The sequence below is a fragment of the Anomaloglossus baeobatrachus genome, chromosome 3 (genome assembly GCF_048569485.1).
Source record: "Anomaloglossus baeobatrachus isolate aAnoBae1 chromosome 3, aAnoBae1.hap1, whole genome shotgun sequence".
Lineage (NCBI taxonomy): Eukaryota > Metazoa > Chordata > Amphibia > Anura > Aromobatidae > Anomaloglossus > Anomaloglossus baeobatrachus.
In genome coordinates this window covers 19,683,329-19,699,554 of record NC_134355.1, presented here as the reverse complement: position 1 = coordinate 19,699,554, position 16,226 = coordinate 19,683,329, and the positions used below count along the sequence as shown (strand labels likewise).

At 43.0% G+C, this 16,226-nt stretch overlaps 1 protein-coding gene across 2 annotated transcripts in view; it reads left to right on the top strand.

Moving 5' to 3' along the window:
- The window catches only part of ALK (ALK receptor tyrosine kinase), a 946,570-nt gene that overhangs the window by 895,796 nt on the left and 34,548 nt on the right, over nucleotides 1-16,226 (top strand). The window contains exons 22-24 of one of the 2 annotated variants that reach the window (XM_075339042.1): nucleotides 341-405; nucleotides 658-787; nucleotides 10,277-10,374. In XM_075339042.1, coding sequence (XP_075195157.1) covers nucleotides 341-405; nucleotides 658-787; nucleotides 10,277-10,374 — 293 coding nt within the window. The remainder of the gene's footprint in view (nucleotides 1-340; nucleotides 406-657; nucleotides 788-10,276; nucleotides 10,375-16,226) is intronic. The other variant, XM_075339043.1, reaches the window with a different exon arrangement.

Genomic DNA, 16,226 nt, shown 5'->3' with positions numbered 1-16,226 from the left:
GCCACCTAAGACAGCAGTGATAACTCTTGAGCCACCATAAGACTGAAGTGCTAACCACTGAGCCACGGTGCCGCCCATAAAGATATATTATAAAATCAGAGATATTATAAAATGGGGGTTCATCACTTAACCATCAGGGCCAATATGCTCATATATTATACCTATAGATTTACCACCATTATTTATACCAGGAAGAATAGGTGCTAACCTCTAAATCACCCTAGGCCACCAGGGATATTACCAGGAATATCCATCATTGTCTTGTAAACCAGTGTAAACACGTGTGATGCGGTAAATGATGGCGGTAAAGTGTTTAGTGATCGGTTTTCCTCTTCTCCAGACTCTTCCGGAGGTTTGCTCGGAGCAGGATGAATTGGACTTTCTCATGGAGGCGCTGATAATCAGGTGAGGAGCGCAACTTCACATCAAAAAGAAGAGAAAGGGAAGATAATATGACACAGGGGAGCAGTAAAGATGTACTGAGAGATAACACTTTAAAAGCATCTTATGGAAGACTTCATGTAAAGTCCCCTTTAAGACATTTTTAAAGGGAAACTCCATTTTCCACTTTTTCATGTCTGGTGATGTAACCTATGTTGCTCCCATTAGAAACAAGTGAGCGCTGCTCTGAGGTCAATGTTCTGTTTTGCTCCACAGTAAATTCAACCACCAGAACATAGTGCGGTGCATCGGAGTGAGTTTACAGGCTTTGCCCCGTTTTATCCTGCTGGAACTTATGGCTGGGGGAGATCTGAAGTCGTTTCTCAGACAGACGCGACCGAGACTGGTGAGCGTCTACGTATATGGGACTGGAAATGCTTGTGCATTTAAGAGATGTATGAATGTGCCGTATATGTCAGAGATGGGAGTGCATTTATAGACTGTAACAAAGTTATACAAGTTATCAGTCAAATTTTAATGTGTAATATACAGTATTTTGTCATTTATAGGACGTTACAGGAAGGCAGCACTATCTGTACCTAAATGTAGAGACTAGGAGGCAGAACTACAGTATATGTAGCTGCATTATTTACTTGCTGGTACCGTTCTATCTGTGCCTACATGATTTATATGGGGAAGCAGGCAGCACTATATATCCATGCATATTTTGTAATTTACAAGAAGGCAGCACTATCTGTACCTAAATGTAGAGACTAGGAGGCAGAACTATATGTGTCTACATTATTTACAAGCAGATAGAGCTCTATCTGTGCTTACATCATTTATACGGTGAGGCAGGCAGCACTATATATCCATGCATATTTTGTCATTTATAGGAAATTACAGGAAGCCAGCACTAGCTCTACCTAAATGTAGAGACTAGGAGGCAGAACTATATGTGCCTGCATTATTTTCATGCACATTCAGTTCTAGTTCTATGTGTTTACATGATTTATATGGCGTGGAAGGCAGCACTATATATCCATGTTTATTTTACATGGGGATACAAGGGAGGCAGCACCGTCTGTGCCTATATCATTTACAGTTTTATTAGTACCTTAATAATTTCCATAGATGCAGTACTATCTGTACTGCAAAGTACTGTGCAAATGTTTTAAGCAGGTGTGAAAAAAAATGCTCCATCAGGAGCCGTATCATCACTTATCACTACTAGGATCATGTTTTTCTTTATGCTTAACAATATTTACAGGAAGAGACAAGGTGGCAGTGCTATCTGAACCTATATTATTTAGAGCATGTGACATGGATGCAGTACTACCTGTACTTAGATTATTTAAAAAAGAAAAAAAAAGGCACAGAGGCAAGATTACCTGTACTATCATTATTTACAGGAAGAAGAGACAGGGGGCAGTAATATCTGCATCTACATTATTTACAGGTAGAGACATGGAGGCAGTACTATCTGCACGTACATTATTTACAGGAAAAGACATGGAGGCAGTGCTATCTGCACGTACATTATTTACAGGAAGAGACATTGTAGCAGTATTACCTATACTGTCATTATTTACAGGAAGAGACATGGAGACAGGACTAACTAAACCTACCTTATTTACAAGATGAGACATGGAAACCGTGTTATCTGCACCTACATTATTTACAAGAAGAGACATGGAGGCAGTACTATCTGTGCCTACATTAAGAACAGCATAAGACATAGAGACAGTACTATCTGTGCCATCATTATTTAATCATTATTTACAGAAAGAGACATGGAGACAGTACTAACTAAACCTACATTATATACAGGAAGAGACATGGAGACAGTACTATCTGTACCTATGTTATTTATAGGAAGAGACATGGAGACAGTAATGTCTGTACTTACATTATTTACAGAAAGAGACATGGAGATAGTACTATCTGTGCATACATTATGTACAGCCTCAGACATGGAGAAAGTACTGTGCCATAATTATTTACAGGAAGAGACATGGAGGCAGTACTAACTAAACCTACAGTATTACAGGAAAAGACATGGAGGCATTACTATCAGTGCCTACATTAGTTACAGATAGAGATATGGAGACAGTATTATCTGTGTCTACATTAAGTACAGCATGAGACATAGAGACCAGTACTATCTGTCCCATCATATTTTCAGGAAGAGACCTGGAGACAGTACTAACTAAACCTACATTATATACAGGATGAGACATGGAGACAGTACTATCTGTACCTATGTTATTTACAGGAAGAGACATGGAGACAGTATTATCTGTGCCATAATTATTTACAGGAAAAAACATGGAGACAGTACTATCTGTGCCATAATTATTTACAGGAAAAAACATGGAGACAGTACTATCTGTGCCATAATTTTTTACAGGAAGAGACATGGAGACAGTACTATCTGTGCCATAATTATTTACAGGAAAAGACATGGAGACAGTACTATCTGTGCCATAATTATTTACAGGAAAAAACATGGAGACAGTACTATCTGTGCCATAATTTTTTACAGGAAGAGACATGGAGACAGTACTATCTGTGCCATAATTATTTACAGGAAAAGACATGGAGACAGTACTATCTGTGCCATAATTATTTACAGGAAAAGACATGGAGACAGTACTATCTGTGCCATAATTATTTACAGGAAGAGACATGGAGGCAGTACTAACTAAACCTACATTATTTACAGGAAGAGAGATAGAGACAGTACTATCTGTACCTACATTATTTACAGGAAGAGACATGGAGACAGTAATGTCTGTACTTACATTATTTACAGAAAGAGACATGGAGGCAGTACTATCTATGCTTCTATCATTTGCATCATATTTTCAAAAAGATACAGAATACAAATACAATTAGTAGATCAATAAAAGAATTGTTACATAGGAAACTGCAGGACATGAGCAGCTATAACCTTGACTCCGTGTCCGCGACTCTGCAGTCTGCACATTGGCAGCGGTCCGGCTCAGCGTGACCTAGAAGAAAGATTTTTTATTTTTTTTTTTATGTTCCAAGAAATTCTATATAAAAAAAATAATATATATATAAAAAAAAACCTCCATCTGCCGCACGGCTTGTCCTGTAATCTCTGTCAGACTGTCAGGATGGCATTGTCAGAGGGAATTACTCTCATAAATAGTCTTCAGCAGCAGCAGCCTCCGTTTTTTCCCCCTTTGAAGCACATTATCGCCGCGGCCTCAGTGAAGAAGAAGAATGTTCCACAGTCAGAACATCCCATTGTATCCTGTTTATCTCGCAGACATCATTAATCACCCGCCCTATCCTCTGTGCTTCATAAACTCATCTCCATCTGATAAGAAAGATCCTAATAGAAAAATAACTGATGGACGAAGCCCCCAAATATCAGCGCCAGGAGCCGATCGCACATTCTTCACAATTTAGACACATTGTTGCAAAGAGAAGCTGAAATGTCTTCTCACCAAATGTATCCAGGAGGCTTCCATCCACACCGACAACGCTGCAGGATAGTAGCTATATATTGTTATACTATTATACAGGGGTGGGAAAAAGTATTTGCCCCCTTCCTGATTTCTTATTCTTTTGCATGTTACGTTTCAGAGCACACCCCAAAATTTAAATATTAGACAAAGATAACACAAAGGTCTTTAATATTAAGGGAAAAAGAAATCATACAGGGCCGTGTGTGAATAAGTGATTGCCCCCTTATCCTAATAACTGGTTGGGCCGCCCTTAGCTGCAACAACTGCAATCAAGTGTTTGCTATAACTGGCAATGAGTCTTTTACAACGCTCTGGAGGAATTTTGGCCAGTCATCTGTGCAGAATTGTTCTAATTCTGCTTCATTGGAGGGTTTCCGAGCTTGTGCCGCCTTCTTAAGGTCACAGCATCTTGATTGGATTAAGGTCAGGACTTTGACTCGACCATTCCAAAGTTTTCATTCAGAGGTGGACTTGCTGCTGTGTTTTGGATCATTATCATGCTGCATAACCCAAGTGTGCTTCAGCTTGAGGTCAGGAACAGATGGCCAGACATTCTCCTTCAGAATTCATGGTTCCATTGACCACTGCAAGTCTTCCAGGTCCTGAAGCAGCAAAACAGCCCCAGACTACCACCACCATGTTTTACTGTGGGTATGGTGTTCCTTTTCTGAAATACCTTGTTACTTCTACTCCAGATGTAATGGGACATTCACCTTCCAAAAAGTTCAACTTTTGTCTCGTCAGTCCTCAGAGTATTCTCCCAATAGTCTTGGGGATCTTGCAAAACTGAGACATGCCTTTGTTCTTTTTTCTCAGCAGTGGTTTTCCTCTTGGAGCTTCGCCACGTCGGCCAATTTTGCCCAGTCTCTTTCTTATGGTGGAGTCATAAACACTGACCTTAACTGAAGCAAGTGATGCCTGCAGTACTTTCTGTGTTGTTGTAGGGTCTTTTGTGACCTCTTTGATGAGTTGTTGTTGTGCTCTTTGAGTATTTTTGGCATCTCCTGGGAAGATTCACCACTGTTCCATATTTTCGCCATTTGTGGATAATGGCTTTCACTGGTTCCTTGGAGTCCCAAAGCTTTAGAAATGGTTTTATATCCTTTTCCAGACTGATAGATCTCCATTACTGTGTTCCTCATTTGTTCCTGAATTTCTTCAGCTTTGGAGGATCTTTTGGTCTACTTCACTTTGTCAGGCAGGTCCTATTTAAGTGATTTCTTGATTGAGAATAGTTGTTGCCAGGAAAATTGAACTCTGCTTCCCAGAGATGTGATAAACCACAGTGAATTTATGTTTTAAGGGGAGGGGGGCATCACTTTTTCACAGAGGGTGCTTTAGGTTTGGATTTATTTTTACCTTAATAATAAAGTCCTTTATTTATAATCTGCATTCTGTGTTACTTGTGTTATCTTTGTCTAATATTTACATTTATTTGGTGACCTGAAACATTTAAGTGTGACAAGCATGAAAAAGAATAAGAAATCAGGAAGGGGGCGAATACTTTTATTTATATACTCTTATTGATATTGAAAGCGCAACTTTCTAAGTATAGTATGACACTCCCCAATGTTGTAGAAAGAGCTGGCGCCCATATTTTGGTGCAGACTCCATGATTAATGTCCCTTGATGTTTATTAACCACTAAACCAATGTCTTATAGCCCCAGCACTGGATGACATTTTATGACATCTCATCCATACGCTGGGAAAATCCACGGCGCAAATTGACCAGCGCTGCGGATTTGACACGAACAATACGTCAATTCATGCTGAGGATATTCACCACTGATTACATACTTCACAATACAAAGGATCAAGTCAGCGGTAAAAGCCGCCATTAGTATAGTAGTGAAATCCGCAATATCTGCACAATATTTACTGTGAGATTTCCATTGTAGAAATTCTGCAGAGAATTCATTATGTGACTGTACATAATATATATACTAATAGTGGTACATAGGGGCAGTATTATAGTAGCTATATTCATGTACATAGGGGGCAGTATTATAGTAGTTATATTCTTGTATATAGGGGCAGTATTATAGTAGTTATATTCTTGTACATAGGAGCAATATTATAGTAGTTATATTCTTGTACATAGGGGCAGTATTATAGTAGTTATATTCTTGTATATAGGAGCAGTATTATAGTAGTTATATTCTTGTACATAGGGTCAGTATTAAAGCAGTTATATTTTTGTACATAGGGGCAGTATTATAGTAGCTATATTCATGTACATAGGAGCAGTATTATACTAGTTATATTCTTGTACATAGGGGGCAGTTTTATAGTAGTTATATTCTTGTACATAGGGGCAGTATTATAGTAGCTATATTCATGTACATAGGAGCAGTATTATACTAGTTATATTCTTGTACATAGGGGGCAGTTTTATAGTAGTTATATTCTTGTATATAGGAGCAGTATTATAGTAGTTATATTCTTGTATATAGGAGCAGTATTATAGTAGTTATATTCTTGTACATAGGGTCAGTATTAAAGCAGTTATATTTTTGTACATAGGGGCAGTATTATAGTAGTTATATTCTTGTACATAGGGGCAGTATTATAGTAGTTATATTCTTGTACATAGAAGTATTATAGTAGTTATATTCTTGTACATAGGGGCAGTATTATAGTAGTTATATTCCTGTACATAGGAGCAGAATTATAGTAGTTATATTCTTGTACATAGGAGGCAGTATTATAGTAGTTATATTCTTGTACATAGGCGCAGTATTATTGTAGTTATATTCTTGTACATAGGAGCAGTATTATAGTAGTTATATTCTTATACATAGGAGGCAGTATTATAGTAGTTATATTCTTGTACATAGGAGCAGTATTATAGTAGTTATATTCTTGTACATAGGGGCAGTATTATAGTAGTTATATTCTTGTACATAGGGGGCAGTATTATAGTAGTTATATTCTTGTACATAGGGACAGTATTATTGTAGTTATATTCTTGTACATAGGGGCAGTATTATAGTAGTTATATTCTTGTACATAGGGACAGTATTATTGTAGTTATATTCTTGTACATAGGGGCAGTATTATAGTAGTTATATTCTTGTACATAGGGGAAGTATTATAGTAGTTATATTCTTGTACATAGGGGCAGTATTATAGTAGTTATATTCTTGTACATAGGGACAGTATTATTGTAGTTATATTCTTGTACATAGGGGCAGTATTATAGTAGTTATATTCTTGTACATAGGGGCAGTATTATAGTAGTTATATTCTTGTACATAGGGGGCAGTTTTATAGTAGTTATATTCTTGTACATAGGAGCAGTATTATAGTAGTTATATTCTTGTACATAGGGGGCAGTATTATAGTAGTTATATTCTTGTACATAGGGGCAGTATTATAGTAGTTATATTCTTGTACATAGGGGCAGTATTATAGTAGTTATATTCTTGTACATAGGAGCAGTATTATAGTAGTTATATTCTTGTACATAGGGTCAGTATTAAAGCAGTTATATTTTTGTACATAGGGGCAGTATTATAGTAGTTATATTCTTGTACATAGGGGCAGTATTATAGTAGTTATATTCTTGTACATAGGAGAAGTATTATAGTAGTTATATTCTTGTACATAGGGGCAGTATTATAGTAGTTATATTCTTGTACATAGGAGAAGTATTATAGTAGTTATATTCTTGTACATAGGGACAATATTATTGTAGTTATATTCTTGTACATAGGGGAAGTATTATAGTAGTTATATTCTTGTATATAGAGGCAGTATTATAGTAGTTATATTCTTGTACATAGAGGGCAGTATTATAGTAGTTATATTCTTGTACATAGGGGCAGTATTATAGTAGTTATATTCTTGTACATAGGGGCAGTATTATAGTAGTTATATTCTTGTACATAGGGGGCAGTATTATAGTAGTTATATTCTTGTACATAGGGACAGTATTATTGTAGTTATATTCTTGTACATAGGGGCAGTATTATAGTAGTTATATTCTTGTACATAGGGGCAGTATTATAGTAGTTATATTCTTGTACATAGGGGCAGTATTATAGTAGTTATATTCTTGTACATAGGAGGCAGTATTATAGTAGTTATATTCTTGTACATAGGAGGCAGTATTATAGTAGTTATATTCTTGTACATAGGAGCAGTATTATAGTAGTTATATTCTTATACATAGGAGGCAGTATTATAGTAGTTATATTCTTGTACATAGGAGCAGTATTATAGTAGTTATATTCTTGTACATAGGGGCAGTATTATAGTAGTTATATTCTTGTACATAGGGGGCAGTATTATAGTAGTTATATTCTTGTACATAGGGACAGTATTATTGTAGTTATATTCTTGTACATAGGGGCAGTATTATAGTAGTTATATTCTTGTACATAGGGGCAGTATTATAGTAGTTATATTCTTGTACATAGGGGCAGTATTATAGTAGTTATATTCTTGTACATAGGGACCGTATTATTGTAGTTATATTCTTGTACATAGGGGCAGTATTATAGTAGTTATATTCTTGTACATAGGGGCAGTATTATAGTAGTTATATTCTTGTACATAGGGGGCAGTATTATAGTAGTTATATTCTTGTACATAGGGACAGTATTATTGTAGTTATATTCTTGTACATAGGGGCAGTATTATAGTAGTTATATTCTTGTATATAGAGGCAGTATTATAGTAGTTATATTCTTGTACATAGAGGGCAGTATTATAGTAGTTATATTCTTGTACATAGGGGCAGTATTATAGTAGTTATATTCTTGTACATAGGGGGCAGTATTATAGTAGTTATATTCTTGTACATAGGGACAGTATTATTGTAGTTATATTCTTGTACATAGGGGCAGTATTATAGTAGTTATATTCTTGTACATAGGGGCAGTATTATAGTAGTTATATTCTTGTACATAGGGGCAGTATTATAGTAGTTATATTCTTGTACGTAGGGGCAGTATTATAGTAGTTATATTCTTGTACATAGGGGCAGTATTATAGTAGTTATATTCTTGTACATAGGAGGCAGTATTATAGTAGTTATATTCTTGTACATAGGAGGCAGTATTATAGTAGTTATATTCTTGTACATAGGAGCAGTATTATAGTAGTTATATTCTTATACATAGGAGGCAGTATTATAGTAGTTATATTCTTGTACATAGGAGCAGTATTATAGTAGTTATATTCTTGTACATAGGGGCAGTATTATAGTAGTTATATTCTTGTACATAAGGGGCAGTATTATAGTAGTTATATTCTTGTACATAGGGACAGTATTATTGTAGTTATATTCTTGTACATAGGGGCAGTATTATAGTAGTTATATTCTTGTACATAGGGGCAGTATTATAGTAGTTATATTCTTGTACATAGGGGCAGTATTATAGTAGTTATATTCTTGTACATAGGGACAGTATTATTGTAGTTATATTCTTGTACATAGGGGCAGTATTATAGTAGTTATATTCTTGTACATAGGGACAGTATTATTGTAGTTATATTCTTGTACATAGGGGCAGTATTATAGTAGTTATATTCTTGTACATAGGGGCAGTATTATAGTAGTTATATTCTTGTACATAGGGGGCAGTATTATAGTAGTTATATTCTTGTACATAGGGACAGTATTATTGTAGTTATATTCTTGTACATAGGGGCAGTATTATAGTAGTTATATTCTTGTATATAGAGGCAGTATTATAGTAGTTATATTCTTGTACATAGAGGGCAGTATTATAGTAGTTATATTCTTGTACATAGGGGCAGTATTATAGTAGTTATATTCTTGTACATAGGGGGCAGTATTATAGTAGTTATATTCTTGTACATAGGGACAGTATTATTGTAGTTATATTCTTGTACATAGGGGCAGTATTATAGTAGTTATATTCTTGTACATAGGGGCAGTATTATAGTAGTTATATTCTTGTACATAGGGGCAGTATTATAGTAGTTATATTCTTGTACATAGGGGCAGTATTATAGTAGTTATATTCTTGTACATAGGGGCAGTATTATAGTAGTTATATTCTTGTACATAGGGGCAGTATTATAGTAGTTATATTCTTGTACATAGGAGCAGTATTATAGTAGTTATATTCTTGTACATAGGGGCAGGATTAGTCTGTGTGCACATGTTCGTTGTGTTGTTATCACATTTTTTTATGTATTTTTGCTGCCATAAGATGCAGAAATGGTACAGAAATTTCTGCATCCAAACACTCAATTTGTGCACATAGCCTTATAATACTTATTTTCATGTACATAATACTTACAATTAGTTTTTATGCATTCTTTTCATGTTAGTTTTTAAGCTATATTTTGCATCCTTTTAGTTCTTTTTTACATTTTCTTTATTCTTCTGTAACTTCTCCCATCCTCTGTTTCTCTGTAGAACCAGCCGTCTTCCCTCACCATGCCAGACCTACTGAACGTGGCTCGTGATATAGCCAATGGCTGCCAGTATCTGGAGGAGAACCACTTCATTCACAGGTACCTGCAAAGGCTTCTCTAGGAGCATAAGGCATTCCGCCTTTTAACACTCTAGTCACATTCAGAGCTGCATTTATATTATTCTTATGATCTCTGATCGTCTCTGCAGAGTCAGTATTTGCAGAATCAGACTGTGGTATCTGGGGTACACAGGAGGGAACTGACCCTAGGGGCCCACGCTAAAGATTAATGGAAATGCCTGGTAGCAACTATCCCTGCTATAGTGAAGCAACAACTGTAAAATACAGGTGACTCTGCACATCTACAAATAGTGACCAAATACTGAACATGGGTACATGGCCTTAGAATAGGTGATTACTTGTTTTTCCCAAAGAACCTCTGTAAGTGCATATTTGCTACTGTGTAATAGTCACAAGACAGGGAGGGGTTAAATGTCCAAGTATTTAATCTCTATTGGAAATAAAGAATCTTCTCCTTTTTTATATCAGAGTGAAAAAGTGACCGCCATACACAACACAATCCACTATACCAAGACCAATAATATCACTTACAATGGACAAATTCCTCCAACCATGACCAGACCACATACTACCACCACATAGTCACCAAATAATACTACAAGAATGATCATGAATAAAAACCACAATACTAATAACACTAATATTACCACTGGTGACATTATACACAGGAACTCTGTATATAGTGTACAGGTAATACAAAAATCATGAGTGACATTATGTACAAGAGCTCAGTGTATAGTGTACAGGTAATACACTGATCACCGGTGACTCTATATACTGGAGCTCTGTATATAGTGTAAGTGTACAGGAAATACAGTGATCACCGGTGACATACACATGAGCTCTGTATATAGTGTATAGTGTACAGGTAATACAGTGTTCACTGGTGACAATATACACTGGAGCTTTGTATGTAGTATACAGTGTAAGTGTACAGGTAATACACTGACTTACCAGTATGTGTCTACGTGAAGTAATTCATCCATGCTTTTCCTCTTCATCTGGCACAAACCTCCCCTGTCAGGACTCGTTCCTGTAGAAAATAACACACAGACATCTAATCGCTTCCAGCTCACATTCCCCACTTTTCCCCCGATTTCTACACTTCGTCAAATGACGACAAAAAAAACAACAAAGTTTTGCCCTCCAATGTGATAAGAACTTCCCTATTGTACCCCCATGGGAGACAGTATCCTCAAAAGTAAAATCAGCAGTAATACTGACCCCTAATTGGCCCCTACATTAATTATGTCCCCCATTATGGTACCCTATATGTAATAATGTTCCTCATCCTGGCCCCCTTTATTTAATAATGTCCCAGGCTCCTATGTTCTTCTGTCCCGGGCCCCTATATTTTTCTATCCCGGGTTCCTATGTTCCTCCATTCTGAGCCCTTAAACAGTTCCATCCTGGGCCCCTATGTGCCTCTTTTCCGGGCCCCTATGTTTCTCTGTCCCAGGCCCCTATGTGCCTCTTTCCCGGGCCCCTATGTTTCTCTGTCCTTGGCCCCTATGTTCCTTTTTCCTAGCCCCCTGTGTTCTTCTCTCCCGGGCCCCTATGTTTCTCTGTCCTTGGCCCCTATGTTCCTTTTTCCTAGCCCCCTGTGTTCTTCTCTCCCGGGCCCCTATGTTTCTCTGTCCTTGGCCCCTATGTTCCTTTTTCCTAGGCCCCTGTGTTCTTCTCTCTCGGGGCCCTATGGTTCTCTGTCCCGGGACTCTATGTTCTTCTCTCCCGGGCCTCTGTGTTCTTCTCTCCCGGGCCTCTGTGTTCTTCTCTCCTGGGCCCCTATGTTTCTCTGTCCTTGGCCCCTATGTTCCTTTTTCCTAGCCCCCTGTGTTCTTCTCTCTCGGGGCCCTATGTTTCTCTGTCCTTGGCCCCTATGTTCCTTTTTCCTAGCCCCCTGTGTTCTTCTCTCCCGGGCCCCTATGTTTCTCTGTCCTTGGCCCCTATGTTCCTTTTTCCTAGGCCCCTGTGTTCTTCTCTCTCGGAGCCCTATGGTTCTCTGTCCCGGGACCCTATGTTCCTTTTTCCTAGACACCTGTGTTCTTCTCTCCCGGGCCCCTGTGTTCTTCTCTCCCGGGCCCCTGTGTTCTTCTCTCCCGGGCCTCTGTGTTCTTCTCTCCCGGGCCCCTGTGTTCTTCTCTCCCGGGCCTCTGTGTTCTTCTCTCCCGGGCCTCTGTGTTCTTCTCTCCCGGGCCCCTGTGTTCTTCTCTCCCGGGCCTCTGTGTTCTTCTCTCCCGGGCCCCTGTGTTCTTCTCTCCCGGGCCCCTGTGTTCTTCTCTCCCGGGCCCCTGTGTTCTTCTCTCCCGGGCCCCTGTGTTCTTCTCTCCCGGGCCCCTGTGTTCTTCTCTCCCGGGCCCCTGTGTTCTTCTCTCCCGGGCCCCTGTGTTCTTCTCTCCCGGGTCTCTGTGTTCTTCTCTCTCGGGCCCCTGTGTTCTTCTCTCCCGGGCCCCTGTGTTCTTCTCTCCCGGGCCTCTGTGTTCTTCTCTCCCGGGCCTCTGTGTTCTTCTCTCCCGGGCCTCTGTGTTCTTCTCTCCCGGGCCTCTGTGTTCTTCTCTCCCGGGCCTCTGTGTTCTTCCCTCCTGGACCCCTGTGTTCTTCTCTCCCGGACCTCTGTGTTCTTCTCTCCCGGACCTCTGTGTTCTTCTCTCCCGGGCCCCTGTGTTCTTCTCTCCCGGGCCCCTGTGTTCTTCTCTCCCGGGTCTCTGTGTTCTTCTCTCCCGGGCCTCTGTATTCTTCTCTCCCGGGCCCCTGTGTTCTTCTCTCCTGGGCCCCTATGTTTCACTGTCCTGGGCCCCTATGTTCCTTTTTCCTAGGCCCCTGTGTTCTTCTCTCCTGGGCCCCTGTGTTCTTCTCTCCTGGGCCACTGTGTTCTTCTCTCCCAAGCCCCTATGTTTCTCTGTCCCGGGCCCCTATGTTTCTCTGTCCCGGGCCCCTGTGTTCTTCTCTCCCGGGCCCCTATGTTTCTCTGTCCTGGGCCCCTATGTTTCTCTCTCCCGGGCCCCTGTGTTCTTCTCTCCCGGGTCTCTGTGTTCTTCTCTCCCGGGCCCCTGTGTTCTTCTCTCCCAGGCCCCTGTGTTCTTCTCTCCCGGGCCCCTATGTTTCTCTCTCCCGGGCCCCTGTGTTCTTCTCTCTCGGGCCCCTGTGTTCTTCTCTCCCGGGCCCCTGTGTTCTTCTCTCCCGGGCCCCTGTGTTCTTCTCTCCCGGGCCTCTGTGTTCTTCTCTCCCGGGCCCCTATGTTCTTCTCTCCCGGGCCCCTGTGTTCTTCTCTCCCGGGCCTCTGTGTTCTTCTCTCCCGGGCCTCTGTGTTCTTCTCTCCCGGGCCTCTGTGTTCTTCTCTCCCGGGCCCCTGTGTTCTTCTCTCCCGGGCCCCTGTGTTCTTCTCTCCCGGGCCCCTGTGTTCTTCTCTCCCGGGCCCCTGTGTTCTTCTCTCCCGGGCCCCTGTGTTCTTCACTCCCGGGCCCCTATGTTTCTCTCTCCCGGGCCCCTGTGTTCTTCTCTCCCGGGCCTCTGTGTTCTTCTCTCCCGGGCCTCTGTGTTCTTCTCTCCCGGGCCCCTGTGTTCTTCTCTCCCAGGCCCCTGTGTTCTTCTCTCCCGGGCCCCTATGTTTTTCTCTCCCGGGCCCCTGTGTTCTTCTCTCCCGGGCCTCTGTGTTCTTCTCTCCCGGGCCCCTATGTTTCTCTCTCCCGGGCCCCTGTGTTCTTCTCTCCCGGGCCCCTGTGTTCTTCTCTCCCGGGCCCCTATGTTTCTCTGTCCCGGGCCTCTGTGTTCTTCTCTCCCGGGCCCCTGTGTTCTTCTCTCCCGGGCCCCTATGTTTCACTCTCCCGGGCCTCTGTGTTCTTCTCTCCCGGGCCCCTGTGTTCTTCTCTCCCGGGCCCCTATGTTTCTCTCTCCCGGGCCCCTGTGTTCTTCTCTCCCGGGCCCCTATGTTTCTCTCTCCCGGGCCCCTGTGTTCTTCTCTCCCGGGCCTCTGTGTTCTTCTCTCCCGGGCCCCTGTGTTCTTCTCTCCCGGGCCCCTGTGTTCTTCTCTCCCGGGCCCCTATGTTTCTCTCTCCCGGGCCTCTGTGTTCTTCTCTCCCGGGCCCCTGTGTTCTTCTCTCCCGGGCCCCTGTGTTCTTCTCTCCCGGGCCTCTGTGTTCTTCTCTCCCGGGCCCCTGTGTTCTTCTCTCCCAGGCCCCTGTGTTCTTCTCTCCCGGGCCTCTGTGTTCTTCTCTCCCGGGCCCCTGTATTCGTCTCTCCCGGGCCCCTGTGTTCTTCTCTCCCGGGTCCCTGTGTTCTTCTCTCCCGGGCCCCTGTGTTCTTCTCTCCCGGGCCTCTGTGTTCTTCTCTCCCGGGCCCCTGTGTTCTTCTCTCCCGGGCCTCTGTGTTCTTCTCTCCCGGGCCCCTGTGTTTCTCTGTCCCGGGCCCCTGTGTTCTTCTCTCCCGGGCCCCTGTGTTCTTCTCTCCCGGGCCCCTGTGTTCTTCTCTCCCGGGCCTCTGTGTTCTTCTCTCCCGGGCCCCTGTGTTCTTCTCTCCCGGGCCTCTGTGTTCTTCTCTCCCGGGCCTCTGTGTTCTTCTCTCCCGGGCCCCTGTGTTCTTCTCTCCCGGGCCTCTGTGTTCTTCTCTCCCGGGCCCCTGTGTTCTTCTCTCCCGGGCCCCTGTGTTCTTCTCTCCCGGGCCCCTGTGTTCTTCTCTCCCGGGCCCCTGTGTTCTTCTCTCCCGGGCCCCTGTGTTCTTCTCTCCCGGGCCCCTGTGTTCTTCTCTCCCGGGCCCCTGTGTTCTTCTCTCCCGGGTCTCTGTGTTCTTCTCTCTCGGGCCCCTGTGTTCTTCTCTCCCGGGCCCCTGTGTTCTTCTCTCCCGGGCCTCTGTGTTCTTCTCTCCCGGGCCTCTGTGTTCTTCTCTCCCGGGCCTCTGTGTTCTTCTCTCCCGGGCCTCTGTGTTCTTCTCTCCCGGGCCTCTGTGTTCTTCCCTCCTGGACCCCTGTGTTCTTCTCTCCCGGACCTCTGTGTTCTTCTCTCCCGGACCTCTGTGTTCTTCTCTCCCGGGCCCCTGTGTTCTTCTCTCCCGGGCCCCTGTGTTCTTCTCTCCCGGGTCTCTGTGTTCTTCTCTCCCGGGCCTCTGTATTCTTCTCTCCCGGGCCCCTGTGTTCTTCTCTCCTGGGCCCCTATGTTTCACTGTCCTGGGCCCCTATGTTCCTTTTTCCTAGGCCCCTGTGTTCTTCTCTCCTGGGCCCCTGTGTTCTTCTCTCCTGGGCCACTGTGTTCTTCTCTCCCAAGCCCCTATGTTTCTCTGTCCCGGGCCCCTATGTTTCTCTGTCCCGGGCCCCTGTGTTCTTCTCTCCCGGGCCCCTATGTTTCTCTGTCCTGGGCCCCTATGTTTCTCTCTCCCGGGCCCCTGTGTTCTTCTCTCCCGGGTCTCTGTGTTCTTCTCTCCCGGGCCCCTGTGTTCTTCTCTCCCAGGCCCCTGTGTTCTTCTCTCCCGGGCCCCTATGTTTCTCTCTCCCGGGCCCCTGTGTTCTTCTCTCTCGGGCCCCTGTGTTCTTCTCTCCCGGGCCCCTGTGTTCTTCTCTCCCGGGCCCCTGTGTTCTTCTCTCCCGGGCCTCTGTGTTCTTCTCTCCCGGGCCCCTATGTTCTTCTCTCCCGGGCCCCTGTGTTCTTCTCTCCCGGGCCTCTGTGTTCTTCTCTCCCGGGCCTCTGTGTTCTTCTCTCCCGGGCCTCTGTGTTCTTCTCTCCCGGGCCCCTGTGTTCTTCTCTCCCGGGCCCCTGTGTTCTTCTCTCCCGGGCCCCTGTGTTCTTCTCTCCCGGGCCCCTGTGTTCTTCTCTCCCGGGCCCCTGTGTTCTTCACTCCCGGGCCCCTATGTTTCTCTCTCCCGGGCCCCTGTGTTCTTCTCTC